This window comes from Melanostigma gelatinosum, assembly GCF_949748355.1.
Source record: "Melanostigma gelatinosum genome assembly, chromosome: 6".
Classification (NCBI taxonomy): Eukaryota; Metazoa; Chordata; class Actinopteri; order Perciformes; family Zoarcidae; genus Melanostigma; species Melanostigma gelatinosum.
The window spans coordinates 1,162,954-1,176,740 of record NC_136639.1 but is presented as its reverse complement, the minus strand read 5'-3'; the positions used below and the strand labels follow the sequence as shown (position 1 = coordinate 1,176,740).

General features: G+C 35.8%; 1 protein-coding gene across 1 annotated transcript in view; it reads right to left on the bottom strand.

The window, feature by feature from the left end:
- LOC306778969 (dematin-like) overlaps positions 1–13,787 on the bottom strand; it is a gene marked incomplete at its 3' end in the record, with an annotated part of 35,010 nt that overhangs the window by 6,508 nt on the left and 14,715 nt on the right. The window contains exons 4-15 of the mRNA XM_079270708.1: positions 13,768–13,787; positions 13,513–13,635; positions 10,888–10,932; positions 9,944–10,127; positions 9,625–9,669; positions 4,798–4,953; positions 4,109–4,218; positions 1,691–1,796; positions 1,036–1,094; positions 911–953; positions 386–393; positions 247–303 (exon numbers count right to left, since the gene is read on the bottom strand). The exon at positions 13,768–13,787 is cut by the window's right edge and continues 61 nt beyond it. Coding sequence (XP_079126834.1) covers positions 247–303; positions 386–393; positions 911–953; positions 1,036–1,094; positions 1,691–1,796; positions 4,109–4,218; positions 4,798–4,953; positions 9,625–9,669; positions 9,944–10,127; positions 10,888–10,932; positions 13,513–13,635; positions 13,768–13,787 — 956 coding nt within the window. The remainder of the gene's footprint in view (positions 1–246; positions 304–385; positions 394–910; positions 954–1,035; positions 1,095–1,690; positions 1,797–4,108; positions 4,219–4,797; positions 4,954–9,624; positions 9,670–9,943; positions 10,128–10,887; positions 10,933–13,512; positions 13,636–13,767) is intronic.

The following is a 13,787-nucleotide window of genomic DNA, read 5'->3' as shown; positions in this document are numbered from 1 at the left end:
ATTTAAAAAGAATTATAAAAGTATAAAATAGATATAGCTTTGTGACGGCCCGCCACTGCAACCAAGCAACACTATATATATATATTTACATAGAAAATATTAGTTGATGTTATATTAATGCTGTCTATGGATTATTGGGACATAATATATATGTTGAACTATAATATAATACTTCAAATAAAGCATGTACTTGTACTCTAGATGTGATATATTGTATATGTACATGAATCATGTATGAAGTGTTACCTTCTGTTCCAACATGCTGGGGAGAGAGTTTCCTCGGTCCATCCTGGAGTCTCCATTCTGTCCCACACAGATATTATTATTATTATTATTATATTCATGACTATAGAGAACATCTGAACAGGAATGAATCAGACTGTACCTGAAGATCTGCAGGAAGAGAGAGAATAAAAGAAAAATGTTACTGACAAGAAGTGAATAAAGTAGAATATGAATATAAATACATTTATGATGCAGGTTTAACTCAATGGACCCCGAAAAATCAATCAATAATAGACAATCATCAAATCATATGTCAAATATGAAGCCGATGTTTTGTTTTTATATTTCATTAGAAGACATTCTGCATTTAAATAAATGTTTATTTTGTCTCTTCAGGTTCCAAAATAATCACATTTTAGTCTGAATATAGAAATGCAGACGAAAATAATTCACTTAAATTAAATTAAACTTTAAGTTTATTTAGTGACAGTTTGTTTTCCTCATGTTGATCTCGATGAGATTACCTGATTAAATATAAGTTATAAGTAGACATTACTTTATTTTAAGGGCTCATAAGCAAAATTAACTACAAATACAACAATTAAAATGATTTTTTAAAGATGTAACACCAGAAAAACATCAAATATAGAAGAAGTAAAATGTATTTATCTGATATGTGACCGACCTGCTGGAGTTCTCTCAGAGGAGCTGAACTCTGCAGACCGAAGCTGAAAAACAAACAGAGACACGCTCATCATCACCGTCAGTAAACTCTGCTCTGATTGGTCGGTTCTGTTCGGCGGGACTCACCCTGGACGGGCCGCTCCTAGAGGATGCTGGGAAATACACCGACCTGGAGGCGTTGGACCCTGAAGAGGAGGGAACAGGTCAAATAGGTTATAGTGCTGAGTCAGTACGAATATCACTGTATGTAAAAACAATACAAGTAAGCAGTACTAATACCACAGCGTAGACATATCCTGATAAAATTAAAATAATCAATACAATGTCAAAGTACCAGAAGTAAAAGTACTCATTAAAATAAAAAGATACGTCTCAATGTTCAGTTCATTGAAGTAGAAAGTTACTGTGATGTATGTAATGATTCATTATGAATGAAGTCACATTATGTTGCCTGGAGTCATTCTGACCACGAGGTGGAGTACAAGTACAACGTGGCAGAGAATGGAACAGCTCAAGTGAAGTACAAGTACCTTTACTTGGGTAAATGTACTTAGTTTGCTGCTAATTACTTTTCAGACGAAGATTTAAAAACGATGGACAAGTTGAACTTTTTTTTACTTTTGATTCTTCGGTATATTTTGCTGTTTTTTTTACTCTTAAAAGTATCAGTGCAGAACATTTAGCATTTTATTAGAATGGTACTGCTACTTTCACTGAATGATTTTAATAACAATAACAATAAACTCCATAATATATATATATAATAACAAATGAAAAGTACCAGCGTGTTGACTGCGGTCCGGTAGAGAACGAGTTTTCCTCCTCAGAGGAGCTGCAGATTTATCTAACTCCTCCTTCAGGATGATTTTACCCAGATTAGACTGAATCTAAGGAGAGATATACAGAGATATGTTATAATGTGTTATATACTCCACAGAGATATGTTATAATCTGTAATATACTCTACAGAGATATGTTATAATCTGTAATATACTCTATAGAGATATGTTATAATATGTAATATACTCTACAGAGATATGTTAGAATATGTTATATACTGTACAGAGATATGTTAGAATATGTTATATACTGTACAGAGATATGTTATAATCTGTAATATACTGTACAGCGATATGTTATAATCTGTTATATACTGAACAGAGATATGTTATAATCTGTTATATACTGAACAGAGATATGTTATAATCTGTAATATACTGTACAGAGATATGTTATAATCTGTAATATACTCTACAGAGATATGTTAGAATATGTTATATACTGTACAGAGATATGTTAGAATATGTTATATACTGTACAGAGATATGTTATAATCTGTTATATACTGTACAGCGATATGTTATAATATGTTATATACTGTACAGAGATATGTTATAATCTGTTATATACTGTACAGCGATATGTTATAATATGTTATATACTGTACAGAGATATGTTATAATCTGTTATATACTGTACAGAGATATGTTATAATCTGTTATATACTGTACAGAGATATGTTATAATCTGTTATATACTGTACAGAGATATGTTATAATCTGTTATATACTGTACAGAGATATGTTATAATCTGTTATATACTGTACAGAGATATGTTATAATATGTTATATACTGTACAGAGATATATTATAATCTGTTATATACTGTACAGAGATATGTTAGAATCTGTTATATACTGTACAGAGATATATTATAATCTGTTATATACTGTACAGAGATATATTATAATCTGTTATATACTGTACAGAGATATGTTATAATATGTTATATACTGTACAGAGATATATTATAATCTGTTATATACTGTACAGAGATATGTTATAATCTGTTATATACTGTACAGAGATATATTATAATCTGTTATATACTGTACAGAGATATATTAGAATCTGTTATATACTGAACAGAGATATATTATAATCTGTTATATACTGTACAGAGATATGTTAGAATCTGTTATATACTGTACAGAGATATGTTAGAATCTGTTATATACTGTACAGAGATATGTTATAATATGTTATATACTGTACAGAGATATATTATAATCTGTTATATACTGTACAGAGATATATTATAATCTGTTATATACTGAACAGAGATATGTTAGAATCTGTTATATACTGTACAGAGATATGTTATAATATGTTATATACTGTACAGAGATATATTATAATCTGTTATATACTGTACAGAGATATGTTAGAATCTGTTATATACTGAACAGAGATATGTTAGAATCTGTTATATACTGAACAGAGATATGTTATAATCTGTTATATACTGTACAGAGATATGTTATAATCTGTTATATACTGTACAGAGATATGTTATAATCTGTTATATACTGTACAGAGATATGTTATAATATGTTATATACTGTACAGAGATCTGTTATAATCTGTTATATACTGTACAGAGATATGTTATAATCTGTTATATACTGAACAGAGATATGTTATAATCTGTTATATACTGAACAGAGATATGTTATAATCTGTTATATACTGAACAGAGATATATTATAATCTGTTATATACTGAACAGAGATATGTTATAATCTGTTATATACTGTACAGAGATATATTATAATCTGTTATATACTGAACAGAGATATGTTATAATCTGTTATATACTGAACAGAGATATATTATAATCTGTTATATACTGAACAGAGATATGTTATAATCTGTTATATACTGTACAGAGATATGTTAGAATCTGTTATATACTGTACAGAGATATGTTAGAATCTGTTATATACTGAACAGAGATATGTTAGAATCTGTTATATACTGAACAGAGATATGTTAGAATCTGTTATATACTGTACAGAGATATGTTAGAATCTGTTATATACTGAACAGAGATATGTTAGAATCTGTTATATACTGAACAGAGATATGTTAGAATCTGTTATATACTGTACAGAGATATGTTAGAATCTGTTATATACTGTACAGAGATATGTTAGAATCTGTTATATACTGAACAGAGATATGTTATAATCTGTTATATACTGTACAGAGATATGTTAGAATCTGTTATATACTGAACAGAGATATATTATAATCTGTTATATACTGAACAGAGATATGTTAGAATCTGTTATATACTGAACAGAGATATGTTAGAATCTGTTATATGTTATACAATCTGTTTTAACCGTCTCTTCACCTTATTGAGTTCTTGTTTCTGAAGCGCTCTCAGTCCCAACAGCTCATCATTCAGCCCTCCATCCTCATCATCATCTTCTTCTCTCTGATCCTTCTTCCTCCACTCCTTCTCTAAAGGGAGGAGAGGACACAAGGATAGAAAGGGAAGGAAGCAAGGAAAAGAGAGGAGACAAGGATAGAAAGGAGAGGAAACAAGGAAAAGAGAGGAGACAAGGATTGAAAGGAGAGGAAACAAGGAAAAGAGAGGAGACAAGGATAGAAAGGAGAGGAAACAAGGAAAAGAGAGGAGACAAGGATAGAAAGGAGAGGAAACAAGGAAAAGAGAGGAGACAAGGATAGAAATGGGAGGAAACCAGAATAGAGGAGGGGAGACAAGAATATGAAGAAGAGGAAACATGGAGAGACAAGAGGAGAGGAAACAAGGAGAGAGATGGGACAAGGAAAGGAAACAAGGGGAGAGGAGAGAAAGGAAAGGAAACACGGGGAGAGGAAAGGATATCAGTCTGATTCAAACATGTTTTTCAGGATTTATATCTGAACAGGATTTTCTAATCAAAATTGTGAAAATCCTGTCTTTCTAATACACCCTGAATGCAGCACCAGGTGTGTTTCACTGTGTGTGTGTGTGTGTGTGTGTGTGTGTGTGCGTGTGTGTGTGTGTGTGTGTGCGTGTGTTGGTCTGGGTCGTACCAATCACAGCCATGGAGGGGGGGCAGGGCCAGTACTCGGTCTCGATCTTAGAGGGCTGGTTCGGGTCCGGAGGTTCAGCAGCCGGGAACTTTGAGGACTCAATGATCAGATCCTCGATGTGTTTCCCCTGAGGGAGCTGAGAGGACACACACACATCTGTGCACACACACGCACACACACGCACACACACACACACACACACACACACACACACACACACACACACACACACACACACAAAGCTGATTAAATGAAGTGAATTAACTGACCGACATTCTGATCTATTCTGACTTCATGCTAGAGGCTGTTTCCTTATTTTAGACATATTTTACACAGAATAATAACATAAAAAATGATTATTCATAATAATACACAATAAGAATAATTCTGAGCTGTATTGATAAAGGAATAATTTCCTTCTTGCTTCTTTCAGAGAGTGAGATGTTCGGATATAGCTGGACATGGTTAGCCTAGCTTAGCATAAAGACTGAAAGCAGGAAACTAGCCCGTCTCTCTCCAGATAAAACAACCGAACTGCTTTATTTGATCCGTTGTTGATAATAATCACATATTGTTTGCTTTGGTTATGTTTTAGATGCAGGATGTATTACTCGTAGTGGAGTAACTCCAGTGTGGTATTAGTACTAGTATAGTGGAGTATTAGTACTCGTATAGTGGAGTATTAGTACTTGTATAGTGGAGTATTAGTACTTGTATAGTGGAGTGTTAGTACTCGTATAGTGGAGTGTTAGTACTTGTATAGTGGAGTATTAGTACTAGTATAGTGTGGAATTAGTACTTGTATAGTGGAGTATTAGTACTAGTATAGTGGAGTATTAGTACTCGTATAGTGGAGTATTAGTACTTGTATAGTGGAGTATTAGTACTAGTATAATGGAGTATTAGTACTTGTATAGTGGAGTGTTAGTACTCGTATAGTGGAGTATTAGTACCAGTATAGTGGAGTATTAGTACTAGTATAGTGTGGAATTAGTACTTGTATAGTGGAGTATTAGTACTAGTATAATGGAGTATTAGTACTTGTATAGTGGAGTGTTAGTACTCGTATAGTGGAGTATTAGTACTAGTATAGTGGAGTATTAGTACTAGTATAGTGGAGTATTAGTACTAGTATAGTGGAGTATTAGTACTCGTATAGTGGAGTATTAGTACTTGTATAGTGGAGTATTAGTACTTGTATAGTGGAGTGTTAGTACTCGTATAGTGGAGTATTAGTACCAGTATAGTGGAGTATTAGTACTAGTATAGTGTGGAATTAGTACTTGTATAGTGGAGTATTAGTACTAGTATAATGGAGTATTAGTACTTGTATAGTGGAGTGTTAGTACTCGTATAGTGGAGTATTAGTACTCGTACAGTGGAGTATTAGTACTCGTATAGTGGAGTATTAGTACTAGTATAGTGTGGCATTAGTACTTGTATAGTGGAGTATTAGTACTAGTATAGTGGAGTATTAGTACTTGTATAGTGGAGTGTTAGTACTCGTATAGTGGAGTATTAGTACTTGTATAGTGGAGTATTAGTACTTGTATAGTGGAGTGTTAGTACTCGTATAGTGGAGTATTAGTACTAGTATAGTGGAGTATTAGTACTTGTATAGTGGAGTGTTAGTACTCGTATAGTGGAGTATTAGTACTAGTATAGTGGAGTATTAGTACTTGTATAGTGGAGTGTTAGTACTCGTATAGTGGAGTATTAGTACTCGTATAGTGGAGTATTAGTACTTGTATAGTGGAGTGTTAGTACTCGTATAGTGGAGTATTAGTACTCGTATTGTGGAGTATTAGTACTAGTATAGTGTGGTATTAGTACTTGTATAGTGGAGTATTAGTACCAGTATAGTGGAGTATTAGTACTTGTATAGTGGAGTGTTAGTACTTGTATAGTGGAGTATTAGTACTTGTATAGTGGAGTATTAGTACTTGTATAGTGGAGTGTTAGTACTCGTATAGTGGAGTATTAGTACCAGTATAGTGGAGTATTAGTACTTGTATAGTGGAGTGTTAGTACTTGTATAGTGGAGTATTAGTACTTGTATAGTGGAGTGTTAGTACTCGTATAGTGGAGTATTAGTACTCGTATAGTGGAGTATTAGTACTTGTATAGTGGAGTGTTAGTACTCGTATAGTGGAGTATTAGTACCAGTATAGTGGAGTATTAGTACTAGTATAGTGTGGCATTAGTACTTGTATAGTGGAGTATTAGTACTAGTATAATGGAGTATTAGTACTTGTATAGTGGAGTGTTAGTACTCGTATAGTGAAGTATTAGTACTCGTATAGTGGAGTATTAGTACTAGTATAGTGTGGCATTAGTACTTGTATAGTGGAGTATTAGTACTAGTATAGTGGAGTATTAGTACTTGTATAGTGGAGTGTTAGTACTCGTATGGTGGAGTATTAGTACTAGCATAGTGGAGTATTAGTGCTCGTATAGTGGAGTATTAGTACTCGTATAGTGGAGTATTAGTACTTGTATAGTGGAGTGTTAGTACTCGTATAGTGGAGTATTAGTACTCGTATAGTGTGGTATTAGTACTTGTATAGTGGAGTATTAGTACCAGTATAGTGGAGTATTAGTACTTGTATAGTGGAGTGTTAGTACTCGTATAGTGGAGTATTAGTACTAGTATAGTGGAGTATTAGTACTTGTATAGTGGAGTGTTACTACTCGTATAGTGGAGTATTAGTACTTGTATAGTGGAGTGTTAGTACTCGTATAGTGGAGTATTAGTACTTGTATAGTGGAGTGTTAGTACTCGTATAGTGGAGTATTAGTACTCGTATTGTGGAGTATTAGTACTAGTATAGTGTGGTATTAGTACTTGTATAGTGGAGTATTAGTACCAGTATAGTGGAGTATTAGTACTTGTATAGTGGAGTATTAGTACTTGTATAGTGGAGTGTTAGTACTCGTATAGTGGAGTATTAGTACTAGCATAGTGGAGTATTAGTACTAGTATAGTGTGGTATTAGTACTTGTATAGTGGAGTATTAGTACCAGTATAGTGGAGTATTAGTACTTGTATAGTGGAGTGTTAGTACTCGTATAGTGGAGTATTAGTACTCGTATTGTGGAGTATTAGTACTAGTATAGTGTGGTATTAGTACTTGTATAGTGGAGTATTAGTACCAGTATAGTGGAGTATTAGTACTTGTATAGTGGAGTGTTAGTACTCGTATAGTGGAGTATTAGTACTAGCATAGTGGAGTATTAGTGCTCGTATAGTGGAGTATTAGTACTCGTATAGTGGAGTATTAGTACTTGTATAGTGGAGTGTTAGTACTCGTATAGTGGAGTATTAGTACTCGTATAGTGTGGTATTAGTACTTGTATAGTGGAGTATTAGTACCAGTATAGTGGAGTATTAGTACTTGTATAGTGGAGTGTTAGTACTCGTATAGTGGAGTATTAGTACTAGTATAGTGGAGTATTAGTACTTGTATAGTGGAGTATTACTACTCGTATAGTGGAGTATTAGTACTTGTATAGTGGAGTGTTAGTACTCGTATAGTGGAGTATTAGTACTTGTATAGTGGAGTGTTAGTACTCGTATAGTGGAGTATTAGTACTCGTATTGTGGAGTATTAGTACTAGTATAGTGTGGTATTAGTACTTGTATAGTGGAGTATTAGTACCAGTATAGTGGAGTATTAGTACTTGTATAGTGGAGTGTTAGTGCTCGTATAGTGGAGTATTAGTACTAGTATAGTGGAGTATTAGTACTTGTATAGTGGAGTGTTAGTACTCGTATTGTGGAGTATTAGTACTAGTATAGTGTGGTATTAGTACTTGTATAGTGGAGTATTAGTACCAGTATAGTGGAGTATTAGTACTTGTATAGTGGAGTATTAGTACTTGTATAGTGGAGTGTTAGTACTCGTATAGTGGAGTATTAGTACTAGCATAGTGGAGTATTAGTACTAGTATAGTGTGGTATTAGTACTTGTATAGTGGAGTATTAGTACCAGTATAGTGGAGTATTAGTACTTGTATAGTGGAGTGTTAGTACTCGTATAGTGGAGTATTAGTACTCGTATTGTGGAGTATTAGTACTAGTATAGTGTGGTATTAGTACTTGTATAGTGGAGTATTAGTACCAGTATAGTGGAGTATTAGTACTTGTATAGTGGAGTGTTAGTACTCGTATAGTGGAGTATTAGTACTAGCATAGTGGAGTATTAGTGCTCGTATAGTGGAGTATTAGTACTCGTATAGTGGAGTATTAGTACTTGTATAGTGGAGTGTTAGTACTCGTATAGTGGAGTATTAGTACTCGTATAGTGTGGTATTAGTACTTGTATAGTGGAGTATTAGTACCAGTATAGTGGAGTATTAGTACTTGTATAGTGGAGTGTTAGTACTCGTATAGTGGAGTATTAGTACTAGTATAGTGGAGTATTAGTACTTGTATAGTGGAGTATTACTACTCGTATAGTGGAGTATTAGTACTTGTATAGTGGAGTGTTAGTACTCGTATAGTGGAGTATTAGTACTTGTATAGTGGAGTGTTAGTACTCGTATAGTGGAGTATTAGTACTCGTATTGTGGAGTATTAGTACTAGTATAGTGTGGTATTAGTACTTGTATAGTGGAGTATTAGTACCAGTATAGTGGAGTATTAGTACTTGTATAGTGGAGTGTTAGTGCTCGTATAGTGGAGTATTAGTACTAGTATAGTGGAGTATTAGTACTTGTATAGTGGAGTGTTAGTACTCGTATAGTGGAGTATTAGTACTAGCATAGTGGAGTATTAGTGCTCGTATAGTGGAGTATTAGTACTTTGTTAAATAAAGAGTGAAGCACCTTGTTTGTAGATGGGAGGCTTCTTATAGATGTTAGAGCCGTTGTCTGAAAGACAGAGAAGAAGAATATAAAATACATAATTTAATACTCACTTTATAATGAACAGATAAACAGACATGTTGATACATTCACTCATTCGAGAATAGTGACTTTGTTTTATTGTGAAAAAGAAACTGTCAGCGCTCTCTTGTGGACAAACTCAGACATACACACTATTACATCTGCAACGAGGCAGATATTTAATATATTCTATATGTTAAATACCATCAAGTATCATACGAGTAAAAACAAGAAATAAAGTCGAAATATAAAGTCGTACCAGGCCTGTGGAAGTGCTGCATGGAGCTCTTGGAACCAGAGGAGTGTGTGTTTGGTGTGTTCGGTGTGGGCGGTGTGGGCGGTGTGGGCGGTGTGTGTGTGCTGTGGGTTCTGCTGGTCTGGATGCTGGAACCAGGGGAGGAACCTCCAGGAGAACGGTTCTCCAGCCAATCCCTGGACTCCTTCTGGAGATGCAGAGGAACACAGAGTTCATGTTTCTGAGGTCACTTCAGCTCAAACAAGGAGGTTAAAACCAGTGATAATCCACAACTAAACTGGTTGTACTGGTACCGGTACCACGGTTAAAGTGTGTAATATAATATAAAAAAGTGTTTTATTTGATTATGTTTTCGGTCAAATTTGAATCCGTAAAGTATGAAATAAAGTTATGGAGTCAAAAGTATAATGTTTACATCTGAGGAGGAGAAAAAGAAAGTACTCAAGTAAAGTACAAGTACCTCATATAGTACTTGAGTAAATGTACGTACGTTTTAGTCAGTACAACCTGATCATCTGTGATCATTTAAGGAAAAGGAAAGGAAACAAGGAAAGGAAAAGAAAAGTGATGAGAAGGGAGGAGGAGAGGCAAAGAATGGAAAGGAGGGAAAAGAAACAAAGAGAGGTGCGGAAACAAGGAGAAAGAGGAGAGGACACAAGGAGACATGAGGACTGGAGACAAGGAGAGAGGAGGAGAGGAAACATGGCGAGGGCGGAGAGGAAACAAGGAAAAAGGGAGAAGAGGAAACAAGGAGAAAGAAGGAGAGGAAACAGAGATGAACAAGGAGAGAGAACTAGAACATTTAAGGAAATAAGGAAAGGAAATGAAACAGGGGAAAGGAAAGGATTGATAACGAAAGATGGATTGATTGTCTTGCTGCTGTGACCTCTGACCTGCTCATTAATGGTTGTAATGTTATGATGATATATTGAGAGGGGGGGTCTTACCTCGGGGGAGAAAGGAGGAGATAAGGAGTGAGGAGACAAGGACCTCTGAGGAGGAAAGAACAGAGAAATAGATTAAAAACACTCAAACATAAAAAGAGGACCAGAGTTAAATAAGTTAACAATGAGATCCAGCTCCCCCAACTACATCAGTAACATCCTGCAACTAACTAACTAACTGACCGACGGACCGACCAATTAACTAACTAACCAACCAACGAACTAACTACCTTACTGACTAACTAACCAACCAACTAACGAACTAACTAACTGACTAACTGACTAACTAACTAACTAACTAACTAACTAACTAACTAACTAACTAACTAACTGACTGACTAACTAACTGACTAACTAACTGACTGACTGACTAACTAACTAACGAGCTGACTAACTAACTAATGAACTAACTAACTGACTAACAAACTGACTAACTGACTAACTAACTAACTAACTAACTAACTAACTAACCAACTAACTAACTAACTAACTGACTGACTAACTGACTAACTGACTAACTGACTAACTGACTAACTAACTGACTGACTGACTAACTAACTAACTAACGAGCTGATTAACTAACTAATGAACTAACTAACTGACTAACAAACTGACTAACTGACTAACTAACTAACCAACTAACTAACTGACTGACTGACTGACTAACTAACTAACTAACTAACTAACGAGCTGACTAACTAACGAACTAACTAACTGACTCACAAACTACCTTACTGACTAACTAACCAACCAACTAACGAACTAACTAACTGACTAACTGACTAACGAACTAACTAACTGACTGACTGACTGACTAACTGACTAACTAACTAACTAACGAGCTGACTAACTAACTGACTGACTGACTAACTAACGAGCTGACTAACTAACTAACTAATGAACTAACTAACTAACTAACTGACTAACTAACTGACTAACTAACCAACTAACTAACTAACTAACTAACTAACTGACTAACTAACTAACTAACTAACTAAGTAACTAACTAATGAACTAAATAACTGACGAACTAACCAACTAACCAGCTAACTAACTAACTAACGAACTAACTGACTAACTGACTGACAAACAAACTAACTAACTAACGAGCTGACTAACTGACTGACTGATTAACTGACTGACTAACTGACTAACTGACTAACTGACTAACTAACCAACTAACTAACTAACTAACTAACTGACTAACTGACTGACTGACTAACTAACTAACGAGCTGACTAACTGACTGACTGACTAACTGACTGAATAACTAACTAGCGAACTATCTAACTTAACTGTGTAAATAAATAAATAATGAACATCTCAACACCATCTTGCGGAACTCTAAGGCCAAATCCCAGCGTCCCCCCTAAACCCTCAGACCCTGAACCCTCGAGGACTCACTGACGTCACCTGGTGAGTGGGTGAGTGTGAGAGACTGTGAGGGCTTGAGATGGTGTAAATATGAATGATGGTGTAAATATGAATGATGGTGTAAATATGAATGGGTCAGCACTTTGCTGCAACATATCACGTTACCATGACAACTACAATAAACATGATGTATAATTGTGTGTATTTATTGTATACTTTGTACTCCATGATGTGAACGTCTTCAGACTCTTTCCTCACAAGATGAGCGGTAACTTCATATCATCTATTTACTCGTTTTTGTCAAAACAGCTTCAATGACGAAATCAAATATTTGATGAATGAAGAAATAAATATCTGATTTCATGTTTTAATGTTCCATCTTTAACCCTTAATGTTTCAGAGTACATGTAATACTCCAGGCTGAACACTGATCCGTCCTCTTTGTTTTCGTCTCCATGCGTCCACTGGTTACCTCGTGTTTAACGTCACATTGCAATGATTTGTGGGTAATTCCCTGAGGCTAAGTCAGCACCATGCTGACTTACGGAAAGAGTTCATAAAGGACTCAACATGTCTGCCAGAGACTCAAACACGATGAGACAGAACTAAACCCTCACAGACTTCACGGGAGCGCTCCTCAAAGTCTGTGAGTCCGTGAGGGGGACGTTGGGACGGCTAGACCATCATCGCTCGTGTTCACACTCAAACCAACATGTTGGTCCGTCTCACTATTCTGTCTGCCTTCCTGTCTGAGTCTCTCAGCTCACATTGGTTGCTACTGAAGACATTCATCTTTAACAGATACAAGTATATCGTTTATTTTCTTTAGACAGAAAGGAGACATCGGAGAGAGACAGACAGGAGACAAGAGACAGAAAGACAGACAGGAGACAAGAGACAGACAAGAGACAGAAAGACAGACAGGAGACAAGAGACAGAAAGACAGACAGGAGACAAGAGACAGACAAGAGACAGAAAGACAGACAGGAGACAAGAGACAGAAAGACAGACAGGAGCGAGACAGACAGATTAAATAGCTGGTCACTGTAGTTTTTAGATGGGGACTATTTTCAGCGGCGGATTAATCCTCATGTGGTGCTCAAGTGAGTCTTTGTATGTGTGACTGAGTGAGGATAAACTACAGAGTGATGATGATGAAGATGAAGATGATGAAGTAGTACTCGTGAGTAGAAACATCCAGAGCTGGTTCGAGTGAGAACCAGACTCCAGCAGTAAAAGGAGGCGTTCAGTGACCTCTCTGGGGCCGTAGGGCTGCTGGTAGATCATCAGGTCCGGTCTCTCGATGTCCAGGATGGCTTTGTCCCTCGGCAGCGCTGCCAGGTCCTTGTAGCAGATCACTCCATCCTCCACCCGGGCCTGACAGATTACAGATTACTGCCTCAGGACTAATCCTCAGGGTTAACATGATAACGTGTGTGTGTGTGTGTGTGTGTGTGTGTGCGTGCGTGCGTGTGTGTGTGCGTGTGTGTGTGTGTGTGTGTGTCTCACCACGATGGCGGCAGCAGGGG